Raw genomic sequence first — 13,592 nt, 5'->3', positions numbered from 1 at the left:
ATAGTTTTACAAGTGTAAAAGTGATCTTTAGTTTGAATGCTCAGCAATCTTACAAAACTGTTTCCTCACTGGAAGCCTAAGAATTGATATGAAGGTGTCATTTTTGTTCAGTTGACCATTTGAGTGCCCCTGGAATTCCTTTAACATTTGTACAGTGGTGCCCCGCAAGACGAATGCCTCGCAAGACGGAAAACCCGCTAGACGAAAGGGTTTTCCGTTTTGGAGGTGCTTCGCAAAACGAATTTCCTATGGGCTTGCTTCGCAAGACGAAAATGTCTTGCGAGTTCCTGCGGTTTTTTTTCCCTTCCCCCCCCTTTTTCTAAGCCGCTTATCTGCTTATCCGCTAAGCCGCTAAGCCGCTAAAAGCCGCTAATAGCGCTAATCTGCTAAGCCATCAATGGGCTTGCTTCGCAAGACAAAAAAACCGCTAGACGAAGAGACTCGCGGAACGGATTAATTTCGTCTTGCGAGGCACCACTGTATTATGAAAGAATTCTGCAATGGTGGGGGTAATGCTGCTAGACAGAAAGTGGCGGTAGGCTAAACAGAATTGCCCCATATTTTAAAAAACAAATATCCACCGGCATCCAAGACAAGTTCTTTGTGAACTGCTCTGAGATCTGAGAATGAAGGGCGGTATACTACTACTAATTCTGTTTGAGAAGGGGAAAACTTGTCTAGATCTTTAGAAATAAACTTTACTACTTTAGTGAAAAGCTGCTGGTTGTCCTGTGAAGGAATCTTGGAAGTTTTTAAAGTGTGGGGCTGCATGTCATTTTGTTGCAGGTTAAATACAACACTCCTCCCCTCTTGTACGGCTCCCTTCGAGAGTACCAGAAGATCGGATTGGACTGGCTTGCCAAGCTGTACAAGAAGAATCTCAATGGCATTTTGGCAGATGAAGCCGGGCTTGGCAAAACGGTGCAAGTTATTGCCTTTTTTGCACATCTGGCGTGTAATGAGGGTAAGCCTGCCCTCTGCTTTGCGGCTACTATTTACTGAAATGGGAAATGGTCCAGGGCTGGCTTTCATGCCAGCGTTGGGCTCCTCAGAAGTGAACAGTTCTCCTACATCCCTCTCCTTCTCTTCCCTTTGCCAGGTGACTGGGGCCCTCATCTCATTGTTGTTCGGAGTTGTAATATACTGAAGTGGGAGCTTGAACTGAAGCGATGGTGCCCTGGGTTGAAAATCCTGCTCTACATTGGCAGCCAGCAAGAACTTCGAACAAAAAGACAGGTACAGCACTCTGTAGATATTTTTTAAAAAATAATTCAACATCTGATGGCTGAGCAAAATTCCACCTATATTTCTCATTCACTATAGCTATGCCCCATCTTCCAGCTGAGATTGGCTTAGCAAGCAAGTAGCTTACAAAAATCCAAAATATATGTGCAATATATTAGGAATAGTGGATGTACATTTCAGGCTCTTTTGGCCCCTGGCAGTTGGATGTCACACCCCAGGTTCCAGGCTTTTGCCTGTAAAGGAGGAGTCCGGGGGAGCATCAGACCTGGCAGACAAATGTGTCACTTCAGGCCTCTAGTCTTTGGAAATCTCCGCAGGTCAGATCTCCTTCCCAGGGCTCAATCCTTAACTGGATCACTATGTAGTTTTGCTTAGCTGAAATGTCTCCTTGAAATCTGATAATGCCCCTTGCTTACCTGGATAGAGGATACAGAAGGGTGTGTAAGTATGTGTAGAAACTAGCATGCAGTACAAAGGCAAAAATTCACATTTGTTGCCCACTTTTGCCTCTGGCCATGCCCACCACATGCAATTTGCCTCCAGAGGATTGCAAAGAAGGAAAAGTGGCCCTTAGGCTGAGACAGGTTCCCTACCCATGCACCAGAGGGATGAGGCAGATTGACCTGGGCTGCTGAGTAGCAAATGGTGCCAACTCACAGAGATAACTGCCTTCCATTGACCTGAAGGCCTCTTCTGACCCCTGTCGTGAGACACAGTCCACATTCCCCAATCTGTGGCCGCGGACGGTGTGGCCGTGAAGCTCACTGGGTGACCTTGGGTCAGCACCGCCTCTCAGCCTAACCTACATTGCATGGTTGTTGTGGGGAGTAAATGAGGAGCAGGAGAACCATGAGATCCTTGGAGAAAAAGGTGGGATATAAGTGCAATAAGAAAATAAATTGGTTGCATTTATATCCCCACCACCACCTTCCTTAGAGTTGCTCAGAGCAGCACTTAATTAAGTATTGGTGAATTTGGCTCCTTGCAGGAGATTCCCTGTAGTAGTTTAGATCAAGAGGAAAGGTCAGTAGTTCAGTTGTAGAATATGTACATTGCACGCAGAATAATAATAATAATAATAATAATAATAATAATAATAATAATTTTTATTTATACCCCGCCCTCCCCAGCCAAGGCCAGGCTCAGAGCGGCTTACAAGCAATAATAAAAACAAGATGAATGATTACAACTTAAAAACAAAAATAAAATACAACATTAAAATAATGGAACATTAAAATATTAAAATGTAGCCTCATCACAGGAGGAGAAGGAAAAGAAAAAAGAAAGAGAGGGAGGGAGGGAATCAAATTGGCTCCAAGCCAAAGGCCAGGCGGAACGACTCTGTCTTACAGGCCCTGCGGAAAGAAATCAGATCCTGCAGGGCCCTGGTCTCATGAGGCAGAGCGTTCCACCAGGCCGGAGCCAGAGTTGAAAAGGCCCTGGCTCTGGTTGAAGCCAATCTAACTTCCTTAGGGCCCGGGACCACTAGGGTGTTGCTGTTTATGGACCTTGAGGCTCTCCGTGGGGCATACCAGGAGAGGCGGTCCCGTAGATACGAGGGTCCTAGGCTGTGAAGGGCTTTAAAGGTCAAAAGCAGCACCTTAAATCTGACCCTGTACTCCACCGGGAGCCAGTGCAGCTTGAAAAGCACTGGGTGAATATGTTCCCATGGCAGAGACCCCGTAAGGAGCCTCGCTGCAGCATTCTGTACCCGCTGGAGTTTCTGGGACAGCTTCAAGGGCAGCCTTGCATAGAGCGAATTACAGAAGGCCTGGAGTTCAGTCCACAGCATCTCCATGGAGGGTTCCGAAGGTCTGAAAACCCTAGGAGCCCCTGTGTGTCAGTATAGACAAGATTGAGCTAGATTTTGTTGTTGTTTAGTCGTTTAGTCCTGTCCGACTCTTTGTGACCCCATGGACCAGAGCACACCAGGCACTCCTGTCTTCCACTGCCTCCCGCAGTTTGGTTAAACTCATGCTGGTAGCTTCGAGAACACTGTCCAACCATCTCGTCCTCTGTCGTTCCCTTCTTCTTGTGCCCTCAGTCTTTCCCAACATCAGGGTCTTTTCCAGGGAGTCTTCTCTTCTCATGAGGTGGAGCCTCAGCTTCAGGATCTGTCCTTCCAGTGAGCACTCAGGGCTGATTTCCTTCAGAATGGATAGGTTTGATCTTCTTGCAGTCCATGGGACTCTCAAGAGTCTCCTCCAACACCATAATTCAAAAGCATCAATTATTTGGCGATCAGCCTTCTTTATGGTCCAGCTCTCACTTCCATACATCACTACTGGGAAAACCATAGCTTTAACTTTGTTGGCAAGGTGATGTCTCTGCTTTTTAAGATGCTGTCTAGGTTTGTCATTGCTAAGGCAGTTTGGTGTAAGGTAGCTTTCCATGTTCCTGTTTTATCTATGGAGCTGCACACCTCAACAGGGACTTTGATTTGGGTTTGCAACCTTATTTAACAACAAATTATTTAGCCCTTGAGGTAGCTAGGACTTTTCTCTTCCTTGCTTTCAAGTCAGAATTCAAGTCAGAATCTTGAGAAGGCAGGCCACATGGGCATGATTTCTTGTACCGAATCTGGGTGTTTTTCGCTTTCCTTACATTCGCCAGGGGCCTTAGCAAGAAAATACAATACGAACATATGAAGGTGCCTTTATTCTGTAAGACTTAACAGTTCATTACTGTGATTGGAAGTAGCTCTCTTCAAGAGCACTGGCAAAGGTCTTTCCTAGCCTTTCTGTCTGGTATCTTTTCAGCTAGGGAATCAGTTTGCAATCAGTTTGCAAAACTTGTTCTCTTATCCCTGGGCTCAATGGCCCCCTTTGCCAGGTAGATCCTGCTTATTTGTTATTGCCTGGAGAAGCTGCAGTTCATTGGGAAGGAGCTGCTGCAAGAATTCCCCATCTCTTTGCAGAGTCTAAAGAGGGTAAGGGGCAGGGGCCTGCCTGAGGGAAGAAAGTGTATTGCGTGCTGATGGATATTTATTTAGAACAGAGCAATAAGATGCAATAATAAAAACCAGTGAACATTGTCAATCGAATCCAAAGGGACCCGTAAAAATAAAAAATCATTACTCTCTCTAACACTGTACTAAATGCTTAGTGGTTTAGCAAGTATGCTTTAAAGTGCAGTGAGATTTCTGGAAAGGGGAAATCCTCAAGTTGTCTCAAAGGGGGAGCAGCCAAAAGACTGATATTCACCCCCCCTTGCTCTTCATCCATCTTGCCTGCCTGCTACCAGGTATAACTGTATGAATGCCCTTATTTTGAATAAAGCCATAGGCTTGGGAAGTTCTGTCTTCTGCCTGTAAGTTTTGACAAGTATAGTCATCTTCCCTCCCTCGTTTTTTGCAGGAGTGGATGGAACCCAACCGCTTCAATGTGTGCATCACATCCTACAAGCAGCTCTTCAAAGGCCACCAAGCCTTCACAAAGATGCGATGGAAGTACCTCATTGTTGATGAGATGCAACAGATCAAAAACATGACGGAGAAACACTGGGAAGCACTTTTCAGTCTCCGCAGGTCTGACACATGTAGAAGTCTTGCACCTTGCACTTCATAGTGCTTTATGTTGGTCTAGGACAGTGGCGGGTAGCCTGTGGTCCTGCAGATATTGTCATACAACTTCAGTTCCCATTATTCCTGACAGTTGGCCATGGTGGCTGTGTGATCCTTGTTTGGACCAGGAAGAAATCTGTGGGTTGAAAGGGGGGTGAAATTGCTAAATGGGACATCCCAAGTACAGGTGAGCACAGCATTCAGTGGCACAGGACACTACTGTCTTACATGAGAGGTTGGAGTGCAGATGAACATAAGCTGAAGACTTGCTCCCATCATACTGAGTTCTCAAAATAATATCTAAGGCCAGGGCCAGATTATATCTTTGCCATGTGATTGTCTGTTCTGAAGACAGCTGCAGGGAGATAGATCTGGACCACAGCATGTGGAGAGGGGGCGTGTTGGCACCTTTGTAGTCAAGTAGCAGCTGGACAGTGTAATTTTTGTCAAGAAAATGGGAGTAGTTGTGTTAGAATCATGCCCCACCTCACTTCAATTCTAATTGGGGAACCCAGTTGCAGTTGCTATTTCTAAGGGAAACCTGAGCCGGGCATAGATACTCACATGACAACTTTATTGTTAATTCCTGGTCTTAACTGGGGCCTGAATGTGTTTCCTTTTTACCTGTGTGGGGTCCCCCCCCTGATTTTATTCACTAGTTCTAGTAAATTGCTAGATGGACACCAGTGGGATAACTGTCCTTTCATAGCATTTTGAACTGTTTTTCACAGCCAGCACCGCTTGCTCCTAATTGATACACCTCTGCACAACACATTGATGGAATTGTGGACCATGGTGCACTTCCTGATTCCAGGAATCTCCAAACCTTACCTGGATTTCCCAGTAAAAGCAGCCAATGAGGAGAATCAGGATTACTGCCACAAACTTGTCATCAGGTTACACCGAGTGAGTGACCTGACTTTGGTCTGAGCGCATGCATGGCTCTCCCAGCTTCGCTTTAGTAATATGGTTTAATTTAATGAAGACAATATTTATGTTAACTTGGTTTTTCTATTTTCACGCGCCCCCAGATGATCCAGCCGTTTATTTTGCGAAGATCGAAAAGAGATGTTGAAAAGCAGTTAACCAAAAAATATGAGCACGTGCTTAAGTGTCGGCTTTCAAACAGACAAAAACTGATGTATGAAGATGTCATTCTGCAGCCGGGGTATGAGATATGCAACTTGTTGAACATGTCGGTTATGCAGTTCACAATGCAGAAATTTCAGATTGCGTTTAATGTGCTAACCAACTCTTTAGCCACCTTCAAATAATAGGATGTAGTTTAGTTGTAAGCACCTGCACAGAAAGCCTTGTTGCTGCTTTATTCCTCTTCCTGTGCAAGCTGCAAAATGAACCAGGAATCATAATTTCATGTTGCATTCAAACTAGGAAGTGTGGTTGAGGACTTCTCTTGATTTTGTTTCCTGCTTGGCAGGGGGTTGGACTCGATGGCCCTTGTGGTCTCTTCCAACTCTATGATTCTATGATTCTATGATTCTAAATGAGCCAGATTCAGAAACATGGTTTAAAAATTGGATTCTGAATCTTGCTCATTTGGGAAGCCTTTAAGCAAACCTAGGTGGTTTGCATGTAACAGGAAAGTATGGTTGACTAGTGATTTCCTGGTTTGCTTAGCTTCTTGTGTGAAAGGAGGAACAGACTGGCTGCAAAGAGCACACATAACTCATGTATATTATGGCATATTAAGTCAGAATTTAGTCTGTATTGTAGCAAGGGTTGGGGGGGGGGAAGGAGTCCTAGCTACAATTTTAACGTAGCTTTTAGAACTATAATTGAATCATGTGAGTCCTGGTCAACACATGCTCAGAAGGAGGTAGAATGGGCTGCATCTCTTCACTCATCAGGTGTGGAGACTTGCAGTATGGAATGTGTACCTGTGTTAAAAATGCCTTCACTACAGATCTAGGAAGAGTGCCCACTGTTGCAGAATTGCTTAAGCTAAGCTGCTGTGGATCTGATTAGTGTATTGATGGGAGGCTGACTCGTGTCTCATGTAAGCTTCTCTGAGCTTTCCAAAGAAAAGTGGGATACAAGTACTGTGTAATAAATCAACGTTTGAGAATCTGCACCACAGCCATAAAACACTGGTTCAAGCGATGAAAGATGTTTCATGGGGCTTTCTTAACATTTGATTCAAGTTGACATGCTTCTTTCCTTTGGCAGAACCCAAGATGCTCTAAAAAGTGGGCATTTTGTCAGCGTTCTTCATGTTCTGATGCAGCTGCAGAAGATCTGCAACCATCCTGATCTGATAAACCCTCGGCTCTCCAGTTCCTCCTATGTCTCAGAGACACTGCAGTATAGAACTGCTTCACTGGTCTTAAAAGCACTTGAACGTGACGTTTGGAAGGTGAGTCAAACAGTGGACAGGGATTGGCAAGCTGTGGCTCTGCGGATGTTCTTGGACTCCCATCAGCCCCTGCCAGTATGGAACAAGGATGATGGGAGTTGTAGTTCAGCAGCATCTGGAGCAGGGTGGTCCAACGTTTCATACCAAGTGGACTGCAAGAGTACTTTGACATGGAACCTGCAGGCCACATACTGCCTTGCGTGCGCAGTGACGGGAGGGGAGAACAGCAAGACCAAACTTTGACCAGCTTGTAACTCTATTTTAAAAGAAGAAGAAGAGAGATTCATCTGGCATGACTTGTTTTTGTGAAACCCATGCTGGATCTTAGTAATCTCAGCATCCTTTTTTAAGTGCTCACAGACAGACCATTCAATTATCTGTTTTATGAACTTTCCTGCTTTACTCAAGGGCATTGTAGAGGGTGATCTTTACAAGCCTGCTTCTGTCTACACAGAACAGCATGGCATCTTCATCAGATAGTTAGTAGCACAATGTTGGGAACTGGCCTCATCTATAGAATTCAGTGGCAGTCACTCAGAGATCAGGATCCAGCACTCTCCCTATGAAGATTCACTGTTGCTTTTAATACAGAAATTGAGAACAATTTCTATTCAGGCAGCCTGTCACTTTTTAATGTTTTTTAATTAGGCCCCTCATTGACTGTTTGAATCTTTGAATGTGTGGAATTGTAATGGTTCTTCATATAATGTGGTACGCTGCCTTGACAAGTTTGTCTGGAAAGGTGCTCCCCAAAATACTTCAAGCAACTAACTTGGTGGGTTTTAAACATTTAAATTATTATTTCATTGATGTTTCTTGGTATCTGAAGAAGTGTGTTTCTTGGTATCTGAAGAAGTGTGCATGCACACGAAAGCTCATACCAAGAACTGACTTAGTTGGTCTTTAAGGTGCTACTGGAAGGAATTTGTTTTGTTTTGACTATGGCAGACCAACACGGCTACCTATCTGTAACTGATGTTTCTTGGGTTTGTTTTGTTTTGTGAACAGAAGAGTAGGTTATAAACGATAACGTTGGATGAGTGGTACTAATGCTTTAAATTTCTCTTTGTCTACCTGTAGGATACGGACCTGAGTCTCTTTGATTTGATTGGGATTGAGAATAAAATGACTCTGTATGAGTCACAAGTGCTGCCCAAGCAAAAAGTGACCAGAAAGCTCATTGAGGAAATATACACCTCTCCTCTACCTCCCGCAAGGCCTAATCCAGTGAAGTTGAAGCCAAGCAGGTATGCAGCTTTTAAAACAAGCCTTGAAAACCCATTTAATTTGAACAGCTATTCAGTTGAGGCATTGAGCTGGGCATTTGACTGTTTAATGGCTTATGTCGCTGCTGGTTTGAAATTATTTCTGAAGGGAGGGAACACCCCCCCCCACGTGTGTGCCCCCAAAATGTACTCCAGAGTGCTGGGGGGGGGGTCTAGTGGAGCAGATGCAGAGGGTGAGGTACAGATGGAAGGAGAAGAAAGGGAAGCTAACATTGGGAGTAATGCAATTAGTTTACATGGGTTTTACTGAGCGTTCTGCTGGACTGTGAAATGATTTTAGACTGCTGTTTCTAATGGTTTAGTTTTATTGGAATGAGGCTTTGGGTTTGTCTGTTTTTAATGTTTTATTTATGTTTGCAAGCTGCCTTTAGAAGTGCTTTTCCCTAAAAGGCAGTATGGAAAAATGTTCTAATAAACTGGGACTCAATTGCACATATTTTTCATGGGGGGGGGGGCAAAGTGGTGTCTGTTCTGTTCTTTAAAGTTTATGTTTGTTGTGCACTGCCTAGAGTGCCCTGTGACTGAAAGGTGATTTGTAAAAGCTACTTTCAAATCATTCTGTTTACTGTAATGATAACCACGTCCCATGTTGTACCGTATTTTTCGCCCTATAGGATGCACTTTTCCCCCTCCAAAAATGAAGGGGAAATGTGTGTGCGTCCTATGGGGCGAATGCAGGCTTTCGCTGAAGCCTGGAGAGCGAGAGGCATCGGTGGGCACCGACCCCTCTCGCTCTCCAGGCTTCAGGAAGCTTATCTGCAAGCCTTGCAAGCCCGGGGGAGTTCCCGCGGCCTGGCAAGGCTTGCGGGCAGAAGCCTACAGCCCGAAGTACGGGGCGCCCTCCGGAGGACACCCCGTGCTTCGGGAAGGTGTCGGCAAGCCTCCCGAAGCACGGGGTGCCCTCCGGAGGACGCCCCGTGCTTCAGGAAGGTGTCCGCAAGCCTCCCGCGTGAGGCTTGGGGCGGCAGCTTGCATCCCGAAGCACGGGGTGCCCTCCGGAGGACGCCCCGTGCTTCAGGAAGGTGTCCGCAAGCCTCCCACGTGAGGCTTGGGGCGGCAGCTTGCATCCCGAAGCACGGGGTGCCCTCCGGAGGACGCCCCGTGCTTCAGGAAGGTGTCCCACCGGACTCGCAAGGCTTGCAGGCAGCAGCCTGTTCTCGGGGCTGGGGTCGGGGGAAGCTCGGGCTTCCCCCACACCAGCCCCGTGCCTGGGGGGGGAAAATAATTTTATTTTCTTTATCCCCCCCCCAAACTAGGTGCGTCTTATGGGGCGGTGCGTCCTATGGGGCGAAAAATACGGTACTTTTAAGCTATGCAAGTGCTTCTGTTCTGTTGTCCAAAACTGTAATTCAGAACGAGGTTTTGTTAGTGTTGTGCTTGTGGGAGGAGGTAATAATGAAGTAACGCCCAACCTTTTCAGGTTGTTCCAACCCGTTCAATATGGGCAGAAGCCTGAAGGCAGAATTGCGGCTTTCCCCAGTGCTCAAGTGCAACAACGCACAGTGACGACAGCTACGGTGGCTCAACAGGGGCAAGTGCGTGGAAGGTCACCTGTAGCTACAGTGTCTGCAAATCAAGGTATGAAAGGTATTGCCACTCTAGTTTTCTTCTGGGTCTCAGATATACCAGTCTGATAAATTGAAATTGTCCTCCCACCTGACTACAAGTATGGCCATTTCTTTACAACTAAACTGCCAGGTTAAAGCTGTGCACTGAGTGGATCAGGGTGAAATTTAACACAGTTGTGATGGTGTACGTGCTTCCTCTCAAACTCTGTTCATCACTCTTACCTGTGTTTACCACGCCATCAGAAAACCGCCCAAAATAGGTTGACGGGGAATTTTTGTGTGTGAAATGCGAAGTATTTGACTTAGGTTTGCTGCCTTCCAACCTAAGCAGGGTCCTGTTTTAGCAGTTTGAAATTGGCTCTTAGTTGCATGCAGTTGTGGTCCTCAAAATGTGAGGTTAGCCTCCCTGAGAAGAGATTTAAGCTATGTCCTGACCACACCACTTTTTTGTGGGTGCTGACCTTTTCTGCCACCTGAAAAACGATGCACCGTAGGCCTACACAACAGTTCGTTTTGAGATCAAGTGGAGACCACTCCACGATTTTTCATGAGCTGCTCTCTGAAAGCTTTTGAACCAGTTAATGGGACAAACATACTACTATGGTAACAGTTCTTTGGGGGCTATGCCAATATTAGGATATGGTTAGCGAACTGTGTGTTGTTTTTTTAATGCTTTCCCATGGCAAGAGCTCCTTGTCACATTGAGAAAAAGGATTCTAGCCTAGTCTGTTTGCTGATGTGCTAGTTTTCTATGTGCAAGGAACCCTTGAGGTGGGAGGAACATTAAGGCCTCTGAATACCAGTCACTGGGAAGAGAGTTGTTGTGCTCAGGTTGTGCTTGTGGGTTTCCCATAGGCACCTGGATGGCTGCCACGAGAACAAGACGTTGGACTAGATGGGCCTTTGGCCTAATCCAGCAGGGCTCTTCTTAAGATGCTGATCTTTAGTATGCTGTTTTCACCTTCACTGCCCTGGGAAGCATGATACCATATGCATGGGGGGGAGGGGGAGAGATTTCTAATGCAGGATATTAAAGCCTGCACTCTTTTTGCTTGCAAAGTCCTGGAAGGCTTGCACCATATTCCTCCACTCCCCCGGTGTTTCCATCAGCTCGGAGAATGAGCACTGTAAGATTTTATCAGCCTTAGTTATACTGGCAGTGGGGCGGGGGCATAATTCCAATTTGTTCATCGGGATCTTTGATTTTTGTATTAGATTTTGTCCGAGCAGCTCATCTTTGGCACAGCTCAAGAACCCCACGTCCTACAATACTAACGGCTGTGGAAACAAACTAATAGCCGGTTGATGATTTTGTGACCACCTAAAGTTGCGTGTGTGTGTGTGTGTGTGTGTGTGTGTGTGTGTAATGAGCAGGCGGGCCTAATTGATAACACATGTAGTTTTCCATGACTTCTGTGACCCAGTTGGTATTTACGTTGCTGGTTGTTGTTATAGCCTCTGAAAACAGAGGATTTTGCAGCACTTCTGTACCTAAAAGCTGTTTTGTTTTGTTTTTTTAATTACAAAAAAAATCTCCAATGCTATAACCCTTAAAAAGCGGACTGAATCTAACAGCTTGCACAACCCAACCTTATTGATTGCAGCCTCCGCAGCCGTCTCCTCCGCAGCTCCACAGTTTCAGACAACTCAGTCTTCCATCAGTGCTCCTCCAAGACAGCAGCCAGCAGTGACCTTCACAGCAGCAACTAGCCCGGCCAATCCTGCGAAACTGCGGGGTCAGACCACTGTGCAGGCCTTACAGCTAGGCCAGGCCCAGCCACAGGCCCCCCCGCACACCATCCAACAGAGTGTGCTGCCTCAGAGGCTGGTATTGACCTCTCAGGCTCAGGCACGGTTGCCTAGTAAGTGCCCCAACTCCCCACCCCACCCCACCTCCCCTCTACAGGTTTCTCCCACTTTTTGATTTTTATTTTGTTTCCAAAGCTTCCCTGAGGTTAAGTTATTAGGCACCCTAAAAAAAATGTGTACAGAATGATTTTGTTGTGGTGGCTTGTTTTGTGGTTTTTTTGTTTTTGTTTTTTTAAACACAACTCCCCCCCCCCCTCACTCTGAGTAGCCTTGCTCACTGTTTTCCACTGCTTATATGACCATGGAGAAAGGTCCCAAATTTGGATAAGAAAAAAATATAATAGAAGGAAAAAAAAATGCTGTGGACATAACATTAGCGGTGTCAACTTAATCTCTTCATTTCTGCATGTTTCCTTCGCTGGCCAGACTTCTTTTGGACCCGGAAACAACTTCTACTCCCCCTGCCTTTTTTCTTTCCTGCAAAGCTCTCCTCTTCCTAATTTGACTCTCTTTTCTTTCTTTTTTTCTTTCTTTTTTTGAAAACACTAACTTCATCCTGCTAAGAAGGCCTCTCGACTTCCTTGGAGGCGAAAAATGCAGCTGTTAGGTGGAATGGGGAGGGGAACGGTTCAGATTGTATGTGCACTGCCTACAAGCATGTCTAGAGATTATTGAGCACTGATATACTAATGTTTTCATCCCTGGGGGAATAAACTGCCTTTGCAAAAGTTCAAAGATACATGGTGACTCGGATCCAGAAATTCAGGTGAAATTTTTATTTGGAGCTTTCTCAGTACATTGAAGCACAGAGCTATGCTTTCAGATTTAAAAAAACCTGTTGCGAATATTTTTCCAGTTGACCTAAATTATTTTATGACTGGTGTTATCATTACTTTAAATCTGTTCTGAGACACCCTAATCACCTGTTTAAAAAAACCCAACAACCATAGTTTAACAATGCAGTTTTTTGAATTAAGTAGATCATGGAACTGATGTGAAACAAACTTGGCACATTTTGAAAATGCATTATAAAATGCTTTCAGTGAAAGTTCTACCACAGGCACGATAATGATTTATTATTCTTGATTTGTTACCTTCCTGTTTGTTGCTTTCTATCAAAAAGGCTTACAGGCAGGGAGTACTGGAAACAAAATTGCTTCAGCCAAGTCACTAAACACTGACAGTCCTGCTGAAATTCTTGGCGTTCCTTGAATGCGTTTTGCTTTTGAAAAGGCAGTGGAGTCCTGCTTAATGACTTTCTACTCTCTGGTTTACAAAGTGTCACATGAGTTTTTTCAGGTTGCTGTTGTTTCCTGCAAAAATGGAAGGGTAACTTCTACACACCGCAACCCCCTGCGTTGTTCTACATTAAAACAAAACAAAAGAAACCTATTTGTTCACCCCCTGTATGCAAGCAATACCTGTGGAACTTTTATATGACACTTTCCCCCCTCTGCACTATGTATAATTCTGCATGGGAGCAGCTTCAGCATCAGTTTTACTAACTGGAGTGAGGACAAAGACTGTTTGGAAGGCAGCCCCTCCCCTTAATGTGTGGTTCTGTTCCTCCCCCTCCTCCAGGTGGCGAAGTGGTAAAGATAGCCCAGTTGGCATCCATTGCAGGAGCACAGGGCAGAATTGCTCAGCCAGAGACTCCTGTGACGCTGCAGTTTCAGGGGAATAAATTTACTTTATCCCACAGTCAGCTTCGCCAGCTCACTGCAGGACAACCTCTGCAGCTGCAAGGT

General features: G+C 45.4%; 1 protein-coding gene across 20 annotated transcripts in view; it reads left to right on the top strand.

Moving 5' to 3' along the window:
- EP400 (E1A binding protein p400) overlaps positions 1 to 13,592 on the top strand; it is a 76,752-nt gene that overhangs the window by 28,475 nt on the left and 34,685 nt on the right. For 17 of the 20 annotated variants that reach the window (XM_081842671.1, XM_081842673.1, XM_081842674.1 and 14 more), the window contains 10 exons: positions 787 to 964; positions 1,100 to 1,236; positions 4,602 to 4,771; positions 5,539 to 5,713; positions 5,839 to 5,975; positions 6,995 to 7,181; positions 8,262 to 8,428; positions 9,888 to 10,054; positions 11,640 to 11,897; positions 13,426 to 13,590. In XM_081842671.1, the coding sequence (XP_081698797.1) occupies positions 787 to 964; positions 1,100 to 1,236; positions 4,602 to 4,771; positions 5,539 to 5,713; positions 5,839 to 5,975; positions 6,995 to 7,181; positions 8,262 to 8,428; positions 9,888 to 10,054; positions 11,640 to 11,897; positions 13,426 to 13,590 (1,741 nt within the window). The remainder of the gene's footprint in view (positions 1 to 786; positions 965 to 1,099; positions 1,237 to 4,601; positions 4,772 to 5,538; positions 5,714 to 5,838; positions 5,976 to 6,994; positions 7,182 to 8,261; positions 8,429 to 9,887; positions 10,055 to 11,639; positions 11,898 to 13,425; positions 13,591 to 13,592) is intronic. The other 3 variants (XM_081842683.1, XM_081842677.1, XM_081842672.1) reach the window with 2 other exon arrangements.

Source organism: Podarcis erhardii, assembly GCF_964252035.2.
Source record: "Podarcis erhardii genome assembly, chromosome: 15".
NCBI classification, from domain to species: Eukaryota; Metazoa; Chordata; class Lepidosauria; order Squamata; family Lacertidae; genus Podarcis; species Podarcis erhardii.
This window is presented reverse-complemented; position numbering and strand designations above follow the sequence as displayed.